This window comes from Magnolia sinica, chromosome 17 (genome assembly GCF_029962835.1).
Source record: "Magnolia sinica isolate HGM2019 chromosome 17, MsV1, whole genome shotgun sequence".
Lineage (NCBI taxonomy): Eukaryota > Viridiplantae > Streptophyta > Magnoliopsida > Magnoliales > Magnoliaceae > Magnolia > Magnolia sinica.
Genome location: NC_080589.1, coordinates 46,063,226 through 46,081,605, shown reverse-complemented (window position 1 = coordinate 46,081,605; position 18,380 = coordinate 46,063,226). Strand labels below are relative to the sequence as shown.

General features: G+C 38.6%; 1 protein-coding gene across 4 annotated transcripts in view; it reads left to right on the top strand.

The window, feature by feature from the left end:
• The first annotated feature begins 688 nt into the window (after positions 1-688).
• Positions 689-18,380, top strand: part of LOC131230285 (uncharacterized) — a 62,462-nt gene continuing 44,770 nt past the window's right edge. For 3 of the 4 annotated variants that reach the window (XR_009163970.1, XM_058226126.1, XM_058226125.1), the window contains exons 1-4: positions 689-1,233; positions 1,688-1,766; positions 15,063-15,152; positions 15,233-15,277. Coding sequence is in view for 3 of the 4 variants with exons in the window: in XM_058226126.1 (XP_058082109.1) it covers positions 836-1,233; positions 1,688-1,766; positions 15,063-15,152; positions 15,233-15,277 (612 nt within the window). In the remaining variant the exon portion in view is untranslated. The remainder of the gene's footprint in view (positions 1,234-1,687; positions 1,767-15,062; positions 15,153-15,232; positions 15,278-18,380) is intronic. The other variant, XM_058226124.1, reaches the window with a different exon arrangement.

Below are 18,380 nucleotides of genomic sequence, written 5' to 3'. Positions count from 1 at the left end.
ATGTGGAAGTTAGTTTCCGTGATCTTTGATTGAGAACGCGGATAGAGCTAATTGCGGTCCGACCTGACCTCACAGAGGGCGGGCTCAGTTGTCCCGAAGTAGTCCGAGCTAGGTCGTGTCTGAAGTCGACACTGCGTTCGTCTAAGGATGGGTCTCGCCGACCTGAGGTGGGATAGCTTACTTCACATTGCAGTTGGCTAGTGGATGCCTCGTCTTTGCCAAAGAGGTCAAGCTCGGCCTTTCCTCGTATTTAGTCGAGTAGGTCAAGGTCTAGCCACTGGATCACACTAGTCGCTTACTCAAATTGTTGATCTCCCTTGTCACTAGTTGGTTGGTCTATTTCTACCATAACAAATATAATGTTCAACGCCGTCCAAACATTGTCCATTTAAATCAACGGTTAAAAATCATTGGTTAGTCACTAAGACATGATCTTATGCTTTTGGCCCATTCGAGACTTGAAATTTCATCATTTTCGGGCAAAGTATATATTTCAGCAGGCTTATTACAACCATCGTGTCAAACATTACATACGTTCACTAATTATACATATTAAAGTTGATTTAATAATTAAATTCAAACCCTATAAATATACCATGCAGACTGGGGGGGGGGGGGGGGGGGTTATCAAGTGTTGGGTGGGCCCAGGCCCATGCCGAGCCTGCCGCACGGCCCATTGCCACCCTTTAACCATGGGGTAGGAAACCCCTAGCATCGTTCGGGTCTCCTATAAATAATTTCTCAGGTTGATGTTGGGGCCAGTAAATTGATAGAGAGGCGGGGGCTTCTCCCTCCATTTTTATTTGACCCCCCTGCTCAGCGTTTTCTTTTAGCAATGGCAACCAACAACGCTTCTCATATTCTCGAAGAAGAAGAAGAAGATACTGATGAAGAAGAAGAAGAAACTGATGAAGAAGAAGAAACGAATGATGAAGGAGAAGAAACGGAAGAAGAAGAAGAAGAAGATGATGATGGGAACGACGTTCCTCTTAGAAGAAGTGCAAGGCATCCACAGTCTCCTCTCCCGAATTCTCCTGTTCCCATTGTCATCGAAGAAGAAGATGGAGAAGAAGAAGCAGCGTCTCCTCTGCTGGTTTCTCCGGACACAGCCCGGCCCACTTCAGTAGAAGGAAAAGGGAATTGTACCACGGGTTCCTCACAGAACGAGCCTGACTCCTTCTCTTGCCCAATCTGCATGGAGCCGTGGTCTGCAGTTGGCGTCCATCGAACATGGTTTCATCTTCATAACCCTCATTCTCTTTTTCTTCATCCAATATGTTCCGCCATAGGGCAATTCGGACCGCCCAAATCGTCATCCCCATTTGGGATGGAGCTTTGTGTGAAATTCACGCCAATTGGATGATCTTAACCATACGATTAGACTGCTGACTGGTACTTTAAAAAATGCAATTGATGTGGGTGAATTGGTCGATGGTTGGGATTGTTCGATCAGTGTGATTTTTGGGATATACTCCATAGGAGATGTACACAATGATTTGGGTTCTCTGAGTTGGTGTACGTGTGCACTGTGAAATTGGTTTTATGAGGAGAGCATCAGTGCGGTGTTTCAACCGACAGAATCTCATGGAAATACAACCACCTCTGTACTTGTGTTCTCTTGCAATTTCTAATTTTCATTTTGGAAACTACATTCTAATTGGTCGATTTTCAAATTCATGGAATGTAGTTGTCTTCCTTGTGGACATGTATACGGGAGATCTTGCATAGAGAGATGGATTAGGCAAGGCAGTAAAAATTTTGGGAAGGTATTTTTTTTTCTTCCTTTTATTCTTTTAAGCTCTCCACCATCACTCTTGTATTTATTTGAGGTATTGTACAATGCTTTTACCAATTTATATCTATTGTTTTCTAAAGTTTCCAGTTTCTAGAAGAGGGGCCATGCTTCTGTGATCCTAACCACTGACATGAGGCCCACTATAGATGCCGCACACACCAAAAATCTCCTAGATTGGAAGGTTCTATTGAATTGTTTGAATGTGGTCTATAGCTCTATTTTCTTTCCTAACTGTCTGTTTGGTGGCAACGAATTGAAGGCTCAGGAGTACACCATCTGAGAGACTAGTTGCTTGGGCATGCAAATGCAATCAATAACTCTGAAAAGAGAAAAAGAAAAAGAAAAAGAAAAAGAGACGAAACAATAGATCTTATTTTTGGTAGAAAAACATTGATGTCATGGCATTGACAATCTTACAGTGAAATACTCGTTGGCCGATGCCTGCAAGAGACATACAGGATGAATTTCATCAAGCTCTATTTTCTTGTGAAGAAGTGATAGTGTGGCTCAACGTTTTATGTCTGAGCATGAAAACATTGATGGGCATCTTCATGAACTTTGACTATTGCTGTAGAGTGGCTATGACACAAGACGACAACCAAGCTAACCAAGTAAATGATGCAGCCAGTAATCTCAGTAGTTGTAGCATCCATGTCTCGATACTTGTGTCAACAAAGGTTTAAACAATTGTTCAACACAACTCAGTTTTGTCTGAGTTTTATTGGTTCTGTCCAAAATGAAACGAGTCAACCAGATCGAGACTGACTGATGCTGGGTGAGTTGCACTTGAAACACACACACACACACACATATTTAAATTCATGACTAAAACACTAGAGTGAGAAATGGAACACTGCTTCTTTCTAGGCTAAGAAATCAGACCATGGCCTGTAATTAGAGAAAATCCACTCGTGGATGTGAGTAGGAACACTGGTTGAATTAACCTTTTCAAAGATTGAGAAATATAAACCGTTGGTTAAATGGAAAATAGAGTTTACGTTCTATTCACCTTTGTATCTAAAACATAATGCATTTGGTTGTTGCAAGATGAGGCTCCCTAGGGTCATGAAGGAACTGATTGACTTGGTTAACAACAAAGGAGAGTGAAGATCAGGTGTTGAATGCAGAAACCATTCTACGAAAGGTGAAAGGATAAAATCAAGGGTCCCTCATTTTACTTATTTTTGTGTTGAGGAGAAACAGGAGTTATGCATGCTAAGTTTGTCTAGAAGTCCCAGGGCATATTTTTTTTGTTGCCTGCAGGAGATTTAATGTAGTGTCCGTGTGTGCATTTGGTATTGGTGTATGTGTGGAGTATTTTAGTTTTATACAAATGTCCTGTCAATTGGTCCTTAACCTTTGTTTAAGGGGTTAACTGATTGTTGTTTTGCTAGCTTATGATTGGCAGGACACTGAACCTTTTTATGTTGCTTATGGTTTTATGATAAAGTATTAGCATGTGAGAGATTCAGTTATTCTCTACACAACCATCTTCCCTCCAAAACTCTCCTCCACATTGACGAAGTTGCACTCCCGTATTAGTCTAGATATTGCAATACCAATAAAGTGATCCAAGATGCCCAACTCCTAGATTGAAAATTCCTTATGAAAAATGCACTTGAGAGTAACAGTTGTTGTGGAGTCATTCACAGTAATGATTTTATCATAAGATAGCAAGTATGATGGTAATGCCTGTAATGGTTTGGGAATGAAGACTTGAGGGATCAGAGATACTTCTGGTATAAACATGATTGTGGAGGGCTGATCGGAATTTTTTGTGGCCCTTTTTTTCGTGAAAAATGATCAGGAAAGGAGGTAAGAAATGTAAAACACCAGAATCTATCATTTTTGTATGCTTTTGACATGAATTCAATGGTATTTTAAACCATTACTTGATAAGAATGTTGTTTGTTGGCTTAGTGTTGTAGGATAATTAACCACTTGCTATAAAAGCTCGAACTTTTAGAGCAAGTGGTTAATTGTCCTGCATTAAATTGGTATCAGAGTGGGAGGTCTCGTGTTCGAGACTCCTCACCGGTGGTGATTAATGTAGGGGCATTTTCACACCGAGCTCGAGTGGGTTTGCTTGTGGGATGCAGGGGCATACTCGGGGTGTCATTACCAAGGTATCCCGTATCGGTATCGGTTGGCGTAACGGTGACCTCCAAAACCGATACGGATACAGGGGCGTAACGGTGATACGGGGGCGTAACGGCGCAACGGCGCAAATTATTTTTTTTGCCAAAAAAATATGAAAAATATGGATTAAATCCGGAATATTCTAAGCATTCCAAATATGCATACATTAATAAATTGGAACATGTTTATGGTGGTGTAACGGACCACTCTTTAGAGAGAAGTTGTATCGGACAGACTGATGAATTTATGAAACAGATAACCTGAATTTGACTACAAAATTCATATATTTAATTTTCTAACTATCTACTATCAATGATAGATATATTAGAATGAATGTAATATGAAAATATCTTACATTTAGGTGTTTGCAATTATTTTTGAGGGCCAAAATTCATGCGTAAATAGAAAAAAATATAAAATGGCACCCCAAATATGTAAAATGCACATTAACATGTTCTACTATGATTAACACATCATATGGCATCATTAAAACAGCAAAAGAATCATTAAAAATGATTTTTCGAATTTTCAAAAAAAGGGCCGAAATAAATGCGTAAATAGAAAAAAATATAAATATATATAAAATGGCACCCCAAATATGTAAAATGCACATTAACATGTTCTACTATGATTAACACATCATATGGCATCATTAAAACAGCAAAAGAATCGTTAAAAAATGATTTTTCGAATTTTCAAAAAAGGGCCGAAATAAATGCGTAAATAGAAAAAAATATAAAAAAATATAAAATGGCACCCCAAATCTGTAAAATGCATATTAGCATGTTCTACTATGATTAACACATCATATGGCATCATTAAAACAGCAAAAGAATCATTAAAAATGATTTTTCGAATTTTCAAAAAAAGGGCCAAAATAAATGCGTAAATAGAAAAAAATATAAAAAATATATAAAATGGAACCCTAAATCTGTAAAATGCACATTAACATGTTCTACTATGATTAACACATCATTAAAACAGCAAAAGAATCATTTAAAAATGGTTTTTCGAATTTTCAAAAAAGGGCCAAAATAAATGCGTAAATAGAAAAATATTAAAAAATATAAAATGGCACCCCAAATCTGTAAAATGCACATTAACATGTTCTACTATGATTAATACATCAAATGGCATGATTAAAATAGCAAAACAACCATTAAAAACTGATTTTTCGAATTTTAAAAAAGGGGCCAAAATTCATGCGTAAATAGAAAAAATATTAAAAAATTATTAAATGGCACCCCAAATCTGTAAAATGCACATTAACATGTTCTACTATGATTAACATATCATATGACATGATTAAAACAGCAAAATATATTAAAAAAGTATAAATACCTATTTTTGACGAATTTCTGAAAAATGGCCCACCGAGCTTTGATTCAAAAAAATCTATAATATAATGTGTTTTTCTATCAAATACCTAGCTAAGGTTGGTCGAAATTAGTAGCAGAAAGACTTAGAAACAGTTTGGAAGCAAGATGTTTCAAAAAAACAGCAAAAACAGAGCTAAAAAAAAAGTTACCGTTATAATGCAAGGGCATTTTCACACCAGGCTCGAGTGGGGTAGCTTGTGGGATGCCGGGACACTCTGGGTGGGCGGCCCGTGTGAGGCGGGTGGCTCATGAGAGGCGGGCCCCACCCGTGTGATTCGGATGGCTCGTGTGAGGGGTACCCATGTGATTTGGGGCCCATGAGGGGGGTTCGGCCGAGGTCCTAACCCATGTGATGTGGGGCCTTGGCTATAAGATGAAGGGATTAATTCAACATGCTCTAACAGTTCGAGCTTTTAGAGCAAGTGGTTAATTGTCCTTCATCACTTAGTCTGCCAAAGGTCAACGAAATAGGCTCTAATCAAACATGATCTAGTGGATTAGGGCCTGTTACATTGAAATTCAACAAAAATTTAAAAAGTGATAGCTTACCTTTGCTTCTGACTTATCTCAAAATCTTCCTTTTGCTTCAATTCATGGAATCCCACATATTTTATGTTTTGATCCCCAAAAGGGGCCTACTTGTAACTTAAAATGAATTTCTAAGCTTCTGTCATGGTTTAGTGAGGAAAAGAAATAGAAAAAAAGAGAGAAGCATTAGAATTTTATTTTCTGAAGGGGGGCCTTTATGAGCACATCAGCCCAGTATTGTCTTATATTAGCAAGCATGGGCTCTTACGACACATTTATTGATTTGGACTGGTTCATCCCCATGTCGCATAATGGCCAATATGCTTATGATACAATTGTACGACACATCATAATTGATATGCAAAACCAACAAAAATAAGAGGCTGCTTCGTATAGTTTTCTTTTTTCAAGATGCTATGAAAAAAAAAATGCATTTCTAGCTGTTATATATTACAACACTTACCTCCTAATATGATAGTCCTAGAGTACACAAATTTGTGTAGTTTACAAGAGAAGTATGGTAAACCACGGGAGATGGATTCCATGAAACTCCTTTTCCATCGATACTTTCCCTCAAGCTAGAGAGTAGAACTTGGAGTCAATTTTCTCGCGAATGACATGACACTCTATTTCAATGTGTTTAGTTTTTTTCATTGAAGATTGGGATCTAAGATATGTGGATTGCAAGTTGGTTGTTGCACCCTATTTCCATAGGCTCATGAACTGAGAAGCATAACTCCCCCAAGCTTCTTGAGCCATAAGAGCTCACAACTAGTGTGAGTTATGGCCCTGTAATCTGTTTCAGGACTGGATCAATAACTACAAATTGCAAGGTATTAGAAAACGGTTACATAAACTATTATGTGATGGTAACGGTGGGACCCGTTACATGTTATGGGGGTTGTTGACATGGATTTTTGGTGGATTAGATTAGGGATGATTTCCACAGACATTATTAGAGCATTGTTGAGCTACACATAAGAATAAAAGCACTCCCTTTTGAAGAGGCTTTTGTTGATATGGGTTCAAGTATACATTTCAGGTTGTGGTCTGACGCAAGCCCTTATTATATTCCATAGGTAAATATCCTTAATTCTAAGGCAAGGCATAAATATTAGCAAAGGCATGCATCATAGGAATGAAATAATAACTATTATGAACTCACTGCTTGAGGGGGATCAATATAGTCAAAATCCATAAGGGTCCGTTAGCTTGTTCAAGGTGGAGCCTTTGAGAAGATGTAAGGTGTAGTAAAGAGGGCTTAGGCTCCTAAAGGTTTAGGCCTCAAGGGCGATCAACCACCAGAAGGATGTGGGCTTTTATGGGGTAAGCATCAGGCCTGCCCAATGTAGGCCGCATAACCTTTATGATGGCGCCATATGCTTCCTCTTCATTCCAATCAAACCACCAAAATACAAGAGGTACAAAGATTTATGTGGTTCGACAATATGCCTACTCCATGGGGTAACAGTAGGAGCTTTCACTAAAATGAAGGAAATCAGAAGTACAAGTATTGCGTTGTGCCAGGTACAAGATAGACAACGTAGTGTTGTGTCATACGGGAGATAGGGAGCTCGGGGCTGTGTCTAGGCAAGTAGGGGGCATAGAGTTGTGTCTGTGTGGGCAAGGAGCTCATAGCCGTGTCTGTGGACATCGTGGGGTTGTGTATATGCAATAGGATGATGAGGTCAGTGCATGACATTACCTATGTATGTAGTTCAACCAACATTTGATCATGTAATGGGTAGCACCAGAGTGAGCACAGGTAAGAACAAAATCGACGATGCTCGTCTGGATAGGTGAACTTGGATCTGTGCTCCATGTGGGCGCTGTCCTGGTGGCTCTGTTGGGGTTGTCGCCCTAGCCCACTAGCTTGTATGCATGAGCAGAGGTCTCTCTTCACCTGTTCGTGAGCGGGCGTAGAAAGAGCGAGTAACTGCTGAAGGTCTTAGAGAGGTTTATTCTGAATGAATGGACTAAAGGTCCCCAAGGGGCAATGTTTTTAGTATCTTGCAATATCATCGATATATCCCACGATATATTGGTTATTGCTGCTAGGTGATACAAAACCCAACTTTAATATCCATTTTTCATGGGATCATGCTAGTGATCGAAATATCGATACTATCGGCCGATATTATCAGTATCGCACCACTGCAAGACGAAACTCCTCCGATAACCCCCGGAAGATACCAAAAATCCAAAACTTTAGATATCGCATGATTTTATTGTCAATATCGTGTGATATATCGTCGATATCTGCGATACATCGTCGATATCGCCGATATTATCGGTATCGCAGTCCAACGATACGAAACTCGTCCGAAGAAAGTAAGAAATTTTTTTGTTGTGCGTAAATGTTCCGAAAAAATCGGAAAAAAAATGGGGAAACTTTCAAGAGGGTGGATTTCCATACCTGTAGAGGAGATTTCCCTGATTGGAAGCCGCATTTGGTGGGCCATTCGAATCGAAGCTCACCATTCGTAGGTTAGGGTAAAGAAAATCTCCGATTCCTTTTTTTTTTTTTTTTTCCTTGAATAGATTTTTGCTTGAAAATGGAAGTGATTTTGGAAGAAAATCTGAAAAAAATCAGAGAAATCCGGAGATTTGGGGAGAGAATTTCGGGGTTTTAGCATTCCGGAAGGCCGGAACCCTCTTTCCGGAACCTCTCTGCAATTTAAAAAAAAAAAGGCTTTCGAGCCTTTTTTTATTGGGCTAAACGCGCGCGCATGAAGTTTCTGCGTTGGGATGATAGGTGGGGCCACCGTGTTGTTTGTTAGAAATCCGCCATGTCCATCTGTTTTGCGAGCTCATTTTAAGACGTGACCGAAAATGAGGTTGATCGAAAGCTCAGGTGGGCTGCACAAGAGGAAACAATAGGGAGTCGGTGAGACCGTTGAAACATTTTTATGGCCACAACAGTTTAATATCAGGATAATTTTTTCGTGTTTTCACTTCATCCCAAGGGAATGACCTTATAAAGGGTTTGGATGTCATATAAACATCAAGTTGGAGCCCAGGAAAGTTTCAACAGTAGGAAACTCTTTCCCTAGTTTCCCTCTTGTATGGCCCATTTGATTTTTGGATCTACGTCATTTTCAGTCGCATATCCTAAAATGAGCTTGCAGAATGGATGGATGGGGTGGATTTCTGAAAAACATCACAGTGGGCCCCATATTGCATCCCAGCGCAGGAACTTGCAAAAGCTTTTCGCAAGAAGAGGCATCCTCACCTACGCATCTAGGCACGTGCGCACCTTTGCACACCTGTCATGGGCCTCCAATCTGAACAGTCCATGTGATGCGGCATCTCATGAAACTTACAAGGACCAATTTTCACCTTGATATAAAACTCTGGTAGGCCATAGCAAAGAAAGATGTAAATCAAGGGAGTAAACTGTTTTCTTTTTCCATGGCCAACCAAAGTTTTGGATTAAAGTAAAAGTTGCGACATAGGGATTTCATGGGGTACTGAATCACGTGGACCATTCAGATTTTGGAATAGTATCACTTATGGTGAATTATCAGAAAGTTCTCATGATAACCCGTGCGCAACTGAGCATTTTGGTTGGCAGGAAATCTGCTTCCGGCACGGATTGGGAGCTAGAGACAGATGGCGGTCCTGTCAGGGGCTCTGTATGGCCCACCATGATATATGTGTTTTATCTACACCATCCATCCATTTTTTATAGGTCATTTTAGTGCATGATCCCAAAGTGTAGCCAGATATGTGGCTCAAATGGACTACACCAAAGAAAACAGTGGTTTCAATGGTGGCATCTTTATTCCCACTGTTTTGTCGTGATGTGGTCCACTTGATCTCTGGATCTGCCCCATTTTTTGGCTTATGCTTTAAAATTATCCGAAAAAATGAATGGACAACATGGATACAATGGATGGGGCCCACACAATCTGCCTCTTTTTTTGTGCCAAGACCAATAAAAAAGTAAAGACGTGTGTATTATAAAAAAAAAATAAAATAATAAAGTACATTCAATTATCGAGTGAACCATGCTAGAGGAAAAAGTGGTGATTGACTATTAAAAAGCCACGAAAGTTTTGGATCAATCGTATATTTGTTTTTTCCTTTCATCCAGTTCATGTGAACTTATCAACATAGTGGATGGTAATTAACACTAAAAAAACATTAAGGTGAGCAGTAAGAAGGTTTTAATGGTAGGGACTTTAATCAATACTCTTTCTTATGGCATGGTCCACTAGATAATTGGATCTGCTTCATTTTTGGGATGGTACCTTAGATTAAGGTGGCAAAATAGTTGGACGGTGTGGATATACATGTCTTAATACATTTATAAATGTTATGCATTATATTTGAATATAGTTGCCTTAGTTCAATCAGACAACGCAAACTTAAGATCCTATACAAAGGAAACATATTGTGTGCACTTGTTTTTAAGATGTTATGATTTAAAAGTATGTATTAATATATTTTTTTAAGAATATCTGAAGTTTCATTGAAAAATTCAATCATTTTTCTAATGTTTCCCCATGTTTCCCAAAAAGTGCGATAAATTATGTGATACAAACGATATATCCCATGCGATAACCGATATGTATCTGTATCCCAAGGGTGCGATACATTGTGCGATACCAATATTTCGAACACTGGATCATGCGATATATTTACACTCCTTTATAAATTCTTAATGTATCGTGCAATATATAGATATCGAGTGTGATATCGAAAAGGATAAAAGGAAATCGACGCTATTTTATTTGAAAATCCCTAAAATTCACAGAAATTGATTTTTTTTTTTTTACAAAAAAGAAAAAGAAAAAGAAAAAACTTCTAAGTACATTGTAAGGTGATTTCGACTAGTCCACTCTAGTTTGTTGGAAGAAAATCTTTGAAATTTCTTCGAAATCGGGATTAGCAGCTTCTTGGGGTCGAATTCTAAAGGGCGCATATTTTTTAGTTTTGATTCATTTTTATATGTTATAAATAGTGTTCAATGGCAATAAATCTATGATTCTTCATGTTTTGCATGAAAAATTATGGATTTGGAGCTTAAAATTTGAAACTTGGGGGAGTTGGGCCAAGTTACAGAAAATTGGGAAAAAATTGAAAATTTTCAAAATTTTCCCAAATCAATTGTAGTCTTAGCGTCCAAATATGAAATCAAACATGTATATAACCTGATCTACACATTCTTGGAAATTTAGGGATTGTTCGGAAATTTTTTTAATTAAAAAATAATTAAAGCATCTTAAATTTTTTTTTTTTTCGAAATCCATAGCCATATTTCTAGTTTTCCACTTCTTCTTTTGCCTTTGACTGTAATGCTTGTGTTTCCATACATGTCTTCTTACATATACAAATTTTATAAATTGACTTTGAATATAGTTGCATCAGTTCAGTCAAATAGCTCATAGATTAGAACCTCACACATAGGAAACTTATTATGTGCACTTGTTTTGTTTTTTTTTTTTTTTTTTGTTTTTAATGATTTCTTGATTTCTAAGTGTGTATTGGTTTCTTTTTTTTTTTTTTTTTAACAATCCGTTAAGTTCCATTGACAAATTCAACCAATTTCCCAATATTTCCCCATGTTTCCCAACAATAATGATAAATTACGCGATGCAACCGATAGATTCCATGCGATAACCGATATGTATTTGTATCCTAAGGGTACGATACGTTATGCGATAACAACGTGGAAAACGTTGCTGAGGGGTATTTACAAAAGTTGAAGCATCTGACCTCACGTAGGGTTCGATGGCGCGACACTACTGCTGGGCTATGGTGGCATTGAGTCGGGGCTTTGTTGTTGTGACATCACGGTGCTGGGGGGCCGCCGTGGGCTGAGATTGTGTTGGCGCTGCGCTACCTCGAAGCCGTGATGATGCTAGCTGCATGATGGGAGAGGCAAAATCTTTTTGGTGTCAATAGGGGCCATAATAGCTGTTATGGAAAAAATGGCCCATAATGGCCTGATAGGGCCAATATAATTTTTTATTTTAATTGGTTGTATGACCGTTACGGGGGCCTTTAATTTCCAGTATGACCCAAATTGTATAATGGTAACGACAATGGCGGTCATGGCCACTTTTACTATTATCAAATAACTTTGATAGATTGTTTTTTGCTTTTCTTGGCGACCACATTCCTTCTAACTAACCTATAGTATCCGAAGGTAGATTGATGTTCACTAGAATTTTCCAATTGAATTAGCATTAGATTTAGATTTCAAGTGTTCGAAGGAAGAATAGAGAATACCTCAGATTTCATGTCCAGAGTATTTTAAATAGGGGCGAGAGAACTGGCAACAAGCTTGGAACAGGTTGGATTTCGATCAAGCTTATATTTGTATTTTCCCTTCTTTAATGTCTTTGTTAACTTTCGAACAGGTTGGATTTCGAAAAAACATCATGGTGGGCCTTAGAAAGGTTTCAACGGTGGGCATCAATCTTCCCGCTGTTTTCTATGGTGGGGTCCACTAAAGCTTTGGATCTGCCTCATTCTCTGGCTCATGGCTTAAAATAATGTCTCCAAATGGATGGACGTTGTAGATACTACACATACATCATAGTGGGGTCCACAAAACTTGGTAGCCTGCTATGGGAATTGGACCGCAACAAGGTAACCTGCGGGATGGTTTGCAGGAGACCATTACTCTCTCTATATATATACATATATGGGAAATGGGAAATGGTACTATGAGGTCAACCTCATGGGAACTTCCCATGAGGTCGAGCTGTGTGGCCCCACCGTGATCTGTGTCGAACATCTACCCCATCAGTCAGATGCACCATTACATGGTGGGCTACTGTCTTAAAAATCAAGTCAATCCATGACTTACGTGGGCCACACCACATACAGCAGTTGAGAGGGGTTACCGTCCCATTAAAACATTCATAATCATTATTGGGCCCATTGTGATGTGGTTCATAAATCCAGCCCACTTTTATATGTTTTAGGCATGTCATCACATGGTTTAGATGGTATGGCCCACTTGAATTCCATATACAGATGATTTTCGGAATATCCCATAGCCTAAAGGGGACCCATCAAATGCACGGTGTAGATGTTCGACCCACATCACGGTGGGGTCCACATAGCTCAACCACATGGGAAGTTCCCATGAGGTTCTCATAGTACCATTTCCCTACACACACACACACACACATATATGAGGTCGACTTCATGAGAGCTTCTAGAGGTCGAGCTATGTGGGTCCTACAGTGATGTGTTGGACATCCACCCCATCAATTGGATGCACCATTCCACATTGGGCCACAGACCTAAAAATCAGGTCAATCCATGACTTAGGTGGGCCACACCACAGACAACAATTGAGAGTGGTTACCCACCCATTGAAACCTTCATGATCATTTATTTGGCCCCTAAGATGTGGTTCAAACATCCAACCCATCCATTATGTGTATTCCACTTGGATGAGGGGTCACACCAAGTTTTAGCCACATCTACAACTTAGGTGGGCCCCACCAAGTGCTTTTGGATATTTTAGCATGTTTTTACATGGTTTTAGATGGTGTGACCCACTTGAGTTCCGGATACAATTGATTTTTTTGGATATCCCATAAGCTAGACGGGATCCACCAAATGCACGGCATGGATGTCTGCTGTGTTTTAAATATCGACGATATCGGCCGATATATCCCACGATATATCTTGTATCCCACTAGTGTGATACGAAACGCACAGGTAGTGCGATATAATCCCACATGTTCGATCTGGTGAGCATTTTCAAATTTCGATCATTTTATTTTCTGTAAATCATGTTAAATTAGTGTCAAATTGTTACAAATTTATGATTTTTCATATTTTGCATGAAAAATCATGGATTGGGAGCTTCGGTTTCGAGATTTGGAGGAGATGGGCCGAGTTGCTGAAAATTGATTTTTTTTTTTTTTTAAAAATTCCCGATTTCTCACAAATCGTTTGCAATCTGTGTCCAAACATCAAAACAAACATGAAACCTAATCTAGTGATTCTTTTGCTTTTGAATATATCGCTTGTGTTTCCACACGTCTTTTTACATTGATAAATTATATGAATAGACATTGAATATACTTGTATCAATTCTGTTTTAATGCAGGGGTATTTTCACACCGGGCTCGAGTGGGGTCGCCTGTGGGATGCAGGGGCACACTCGGGGTGGGCGAAGCCTACGGGGGAGGTCTCGTGTTCGAGACTCCTCACCGGGGGTGATTAATGCGCATTTCACACCGGGCTCGAGTGGGGTAGCCTGTGGGATGCGGGGACACACTCGGGGTGGGCGGCCCATGTGAGGCTGTACCAATGTGATTTGGGGCCCGCGAAAGGGGTTCGGCCGAGGTCCTAACCCATGAGATGTGGGGCTTGGGCTATGAGATAAAGGGATTAATTTGCCATGCTCTAACAGTTTGAACTTTTAGAGTAAGTGGTTAGTTGTCCTGCATTATGTTTTTTGTAATGTTTTGATTTATAAGTGTGTATTGATGTCTTTTTTAACAATCACCGAAGTTTCATTGAAAAATTCAACCAATTTCCCAATGTTTCCCCATGTTTCCAACAATAGTGATACATTACACGATACAACCGATATATCCCATGTGATAACTGATACATATCCGCATCCCAAGAATGCGATACCTAACGCGATACCGATATTTTGAACACTGGATGTCCGTTACAGATCACGATGGGGCCCGCATAGCTCTACCTCATGGGAAGCTCCTATGAGGTTGACCTCATAGTACCATTTCCATATATATATATATATATATATATAAATATAATAGTAGAGATGTAAATGACCAGAAATGCCCTTGGTCAGTAATAAAGACGGATCACAATGGGGCCTGCACGGCTCTACCTCATTGGAAGCTCCTATGAGGTCGACCTCATAGTACCATTTCCCTATATATAAATATGATGGTAGAGATGTAAATGACCAGAAACGCCCTTGGTCAGTAATAAAGACAAAAAAGCGAAGTACTCCAGGGAAATTAGAAGAATACTAAAGCCAAGAAAATGAACTATCTTTTACCGTTATAGGGCCATCCACAATGGGGTCTATCATGTCAACGGTCTTGATCATTAAACTGAACCAGGGCCCTAGTTGTAGTCCTGAACAAATTGAAAATCCAAGCAAGCTGAAGATGTTACTGCATTTAGCTTTTATGTTATTCTTGATCTCTTAGCAAAATACACTATTTTTTGCTTCTTTATTCACACCTTTATCTGTTCTTTTTCAGTGTCCACAATGCAATAAGAAGTCTAAGTTGTCAGAGATCAGAAATCTTTATGTTCCGCATGTAGTCATTGTTGATGAAGATCTACAGAAGGTAACTTTATTTTTCATGCAATGATTTTGTAAAGGTGTTCATGGATTTCATTTTGATCGATTGGATTCAATTGTCTACAGGAAGTTGTCTCTCTTCGGTCTGAAAATGAGTTTCTTAAGATGCGGGTAAGGCAATTCAATAATAACGAAAACCAGATTACTGAATTTGTTTATTTCTTTTTATGGGCTATGTTGGACGCCCTCCATATGATGAGTTAGAATTTATTAAGCATTCTTACATTACAGATGGGTAATGTGGTTGCCATATTTGGATCCTGCCATTCAGTCACCACTCAATGGCCCATGCTGTTCTCTTCTTTCCATTTTTGTTTCTGTTTCTGTTAGGCATGGATGGATTATTTAGTAAATAATTCTTGGAGTTGCTTGTGATCACAAAAAAAATTAGATTTAATAAGAAAACCAAGCATAGTTTAGAAATTTTTATTTGGTTTACTTCCAGTTTAAACTCTCTGGTAATGATGTGATTAATAGTTCAACTTGCCTGAAATAAATTTGCAGAGAGCCAAACTTTCGATGCTTCACTGAAACATTGGAGGAGAACCATCTCCCACGTACTTAATGATTGCTATCCTACCGTTGATAATGTCCAAACTAAGAGCCTCGATTGTCTACAAACTACCCTCATGGAAAAGGCTCCACAACATTGCAAAGGTGTAAAGGTGTGTCATTTTATTGCCTATAATCAACATCCAACTCCATTAAAGATGATTCACGGTTTTGTAGACTATGGATCACTTCTAAGGCAATAGGGAGATGGAGATGCTCCATTCTTTGTGAGAATGAAGATCTACTCAAGGGTTAAGTGCTCACCTCACATTGGGAGCAAAAATGGCAACATTCAAGGAAAAGAAAGCTCAGCATCGTTAGTTGATCATTTTTGAAATTTTACTGTTGTCTGCTTGGCAAGAAAAAGCCTGGGTGGCTAAAGAATAGCCTATAGATTACTCAATGCCACAGAGGGTGGAAATAATCTTGGAACCAAAACTCTCTTGTATTTAACATTTTACAAAATGGTACCTAGTGTTCTTTCTTGACAAATAAAATATATTATTGACAGTGGAAACACTTAAAAACTACTCAAGAGGGCCAGATTGCCTGATACATAACAAGCTCTAGCTATTATTATACAAGACTTGCTGTTGCTTGTTACAGAAAAATAAGAGAAAAGGACTTGAGTTCCTCTTCCATTCCCTCCATCTATCTTTTACAACTGGCTTCACTCTAGTCCTAAAACAAGCTGACTTGATTGCTTTTCTCTGCTTTGATATTGTCATAATCTCATCCCTTAGGGCCTGTTTGGTAATAGTATACAAAATATCTTTTGGTGGGACATCTACTGCAAAAATGCAATAACCGCATCTTCGTACAGTTTGTTTGGCTTCTAGCAATAACACCTTAGCATTAAGATGAGTAGCAGGGTATTGTTGTAAGAGCAAGAACAACTTGTGTAAGATGAGTTCCTTGTAGAAGTGCATTTTCATCCAGGTGTAGTATTAAGAAAATGCCTTTTAATTTTGGTTATAAATGAGTTGACTGCAAGTCTTTTGCAATAAGTTTCTTGGTGTATGTTGTTTGCAGTTACGAGGTTCTGGTTGACTAGACTAGAGAGGGTAAGAATGCTAAATTGAAGGCCCTGGAATCTAGAGTTTTAAAAATGAGAACCAAGTGAAGAGTATTTGGTGCAAGTTCAGTACGAATATTATAGGGGCAAGACTTTGGTTAGAATTGGACATGAAATTCCTCAAAACGTCATCTTTTATTGGAAGGATGGAGCGTCTCAAAGGCCATTAGAGCCGGGTGAATGAAAGAGCTCAATGAATAAGTAGGGATATGCTTTTGAGTGTATGCCAATGAAACTCAAGCGAAAATTTCATCAGACCGCTATTCGACAAGCTATACTATGTGGGGTAGATTTTGGTTCAAGGCAACATGAGTAGATGACCATTGTAGAGATGATGTTGAGGTGTGGGGTAGACTGGAACTGACAGAATCAAGTGTGAGGTTGAGTCGAAGAAGAAGCCCAAGGGTGGCCCCAATAGGAGATCAAATGATGGAGAAATGGTTGAGATGGTTTGCCCACGTTTTAGAACTAGAGACAGCCCTGCTAAGAGGGGAACTTTGATTAGTGTGGTAGGGCCTAAAAGGATGATGAGGGGAGGACCTAGAAAGACTTGGATTGATTTTTCATGTTGCACTAAATGTTTTTCCTTGTCAGATGTGTTCATGCAAGATTGATCAATCTTGTTAGATTGTTCATTGTTAAAAAAAAATATTTATTCTTTTGGATTAATCAAATGTGTATCTATGGAAAGAAGTGAAAGATGCTTCTCTTTGTTATTAAAAATCTGTGAGGATTTGTCATTCTGTTCAGGAACTATAATTTTCTGCTTCTTTTGGACATGCATATTTGATAATAAGATAAGATGATACACCCTAGGTTGGATCTTTCTAGAGTGAAAAGTAGTTGGTTTTATGCAGTGTTTTAAATATCGACGATATCAGCCGATATATCCCACGATATATCTTGTATCCCACTCGTGTGATACGAAACGCACAGGTAGTGCCGATATATCCCACCTATTCGATCCAGTGAGCATTTTCAATTTTCGATCCATGTTTTTGTTGTAAATCATGTTAAACCAGTGTCAAATGGTTACAAATCTATGATTTTTCATGTTTTCCATGAAAAATCATGGATTTAGAACTTCAATTTTGAGATTTGGGGGAGATGGGTTAAGTTGTAGAAAATTGAGAAAAATCAAAAATTTCTCAATTTCTCACAAATCAATTGCAATCTTTGTATCCAAACACAAAATTAAACATGTATGCAACCTTATCTAATGATTGTTCTTTTGCTTTTGAATGTATTGCTTGCGTTTCCATGACCCCATACAAAGGAAACCCCTATTATGTGTACTTTTTTTTTTTTTTTTTTTTTGTAATATCTTGATTTCTTAGTGTGTATTGATGTTTTTTTTAATAATCCCTAAAGTTTCATTGAAAAATTCGACCAAGTTCCCAATGTTCCCATGTTTCCCAAAAACAACGATACATTACGCGATACAACCGATATATCCCATGCGATAACCGATATTTATCCGTATCCCAAGGGTGCGATACTTTATGCGATAATGATATTTAAAACATTGGTTTTATGTATTATTCGATCATATTTATTTATTTATTTATTTTTTGAGTTGGACGCAGT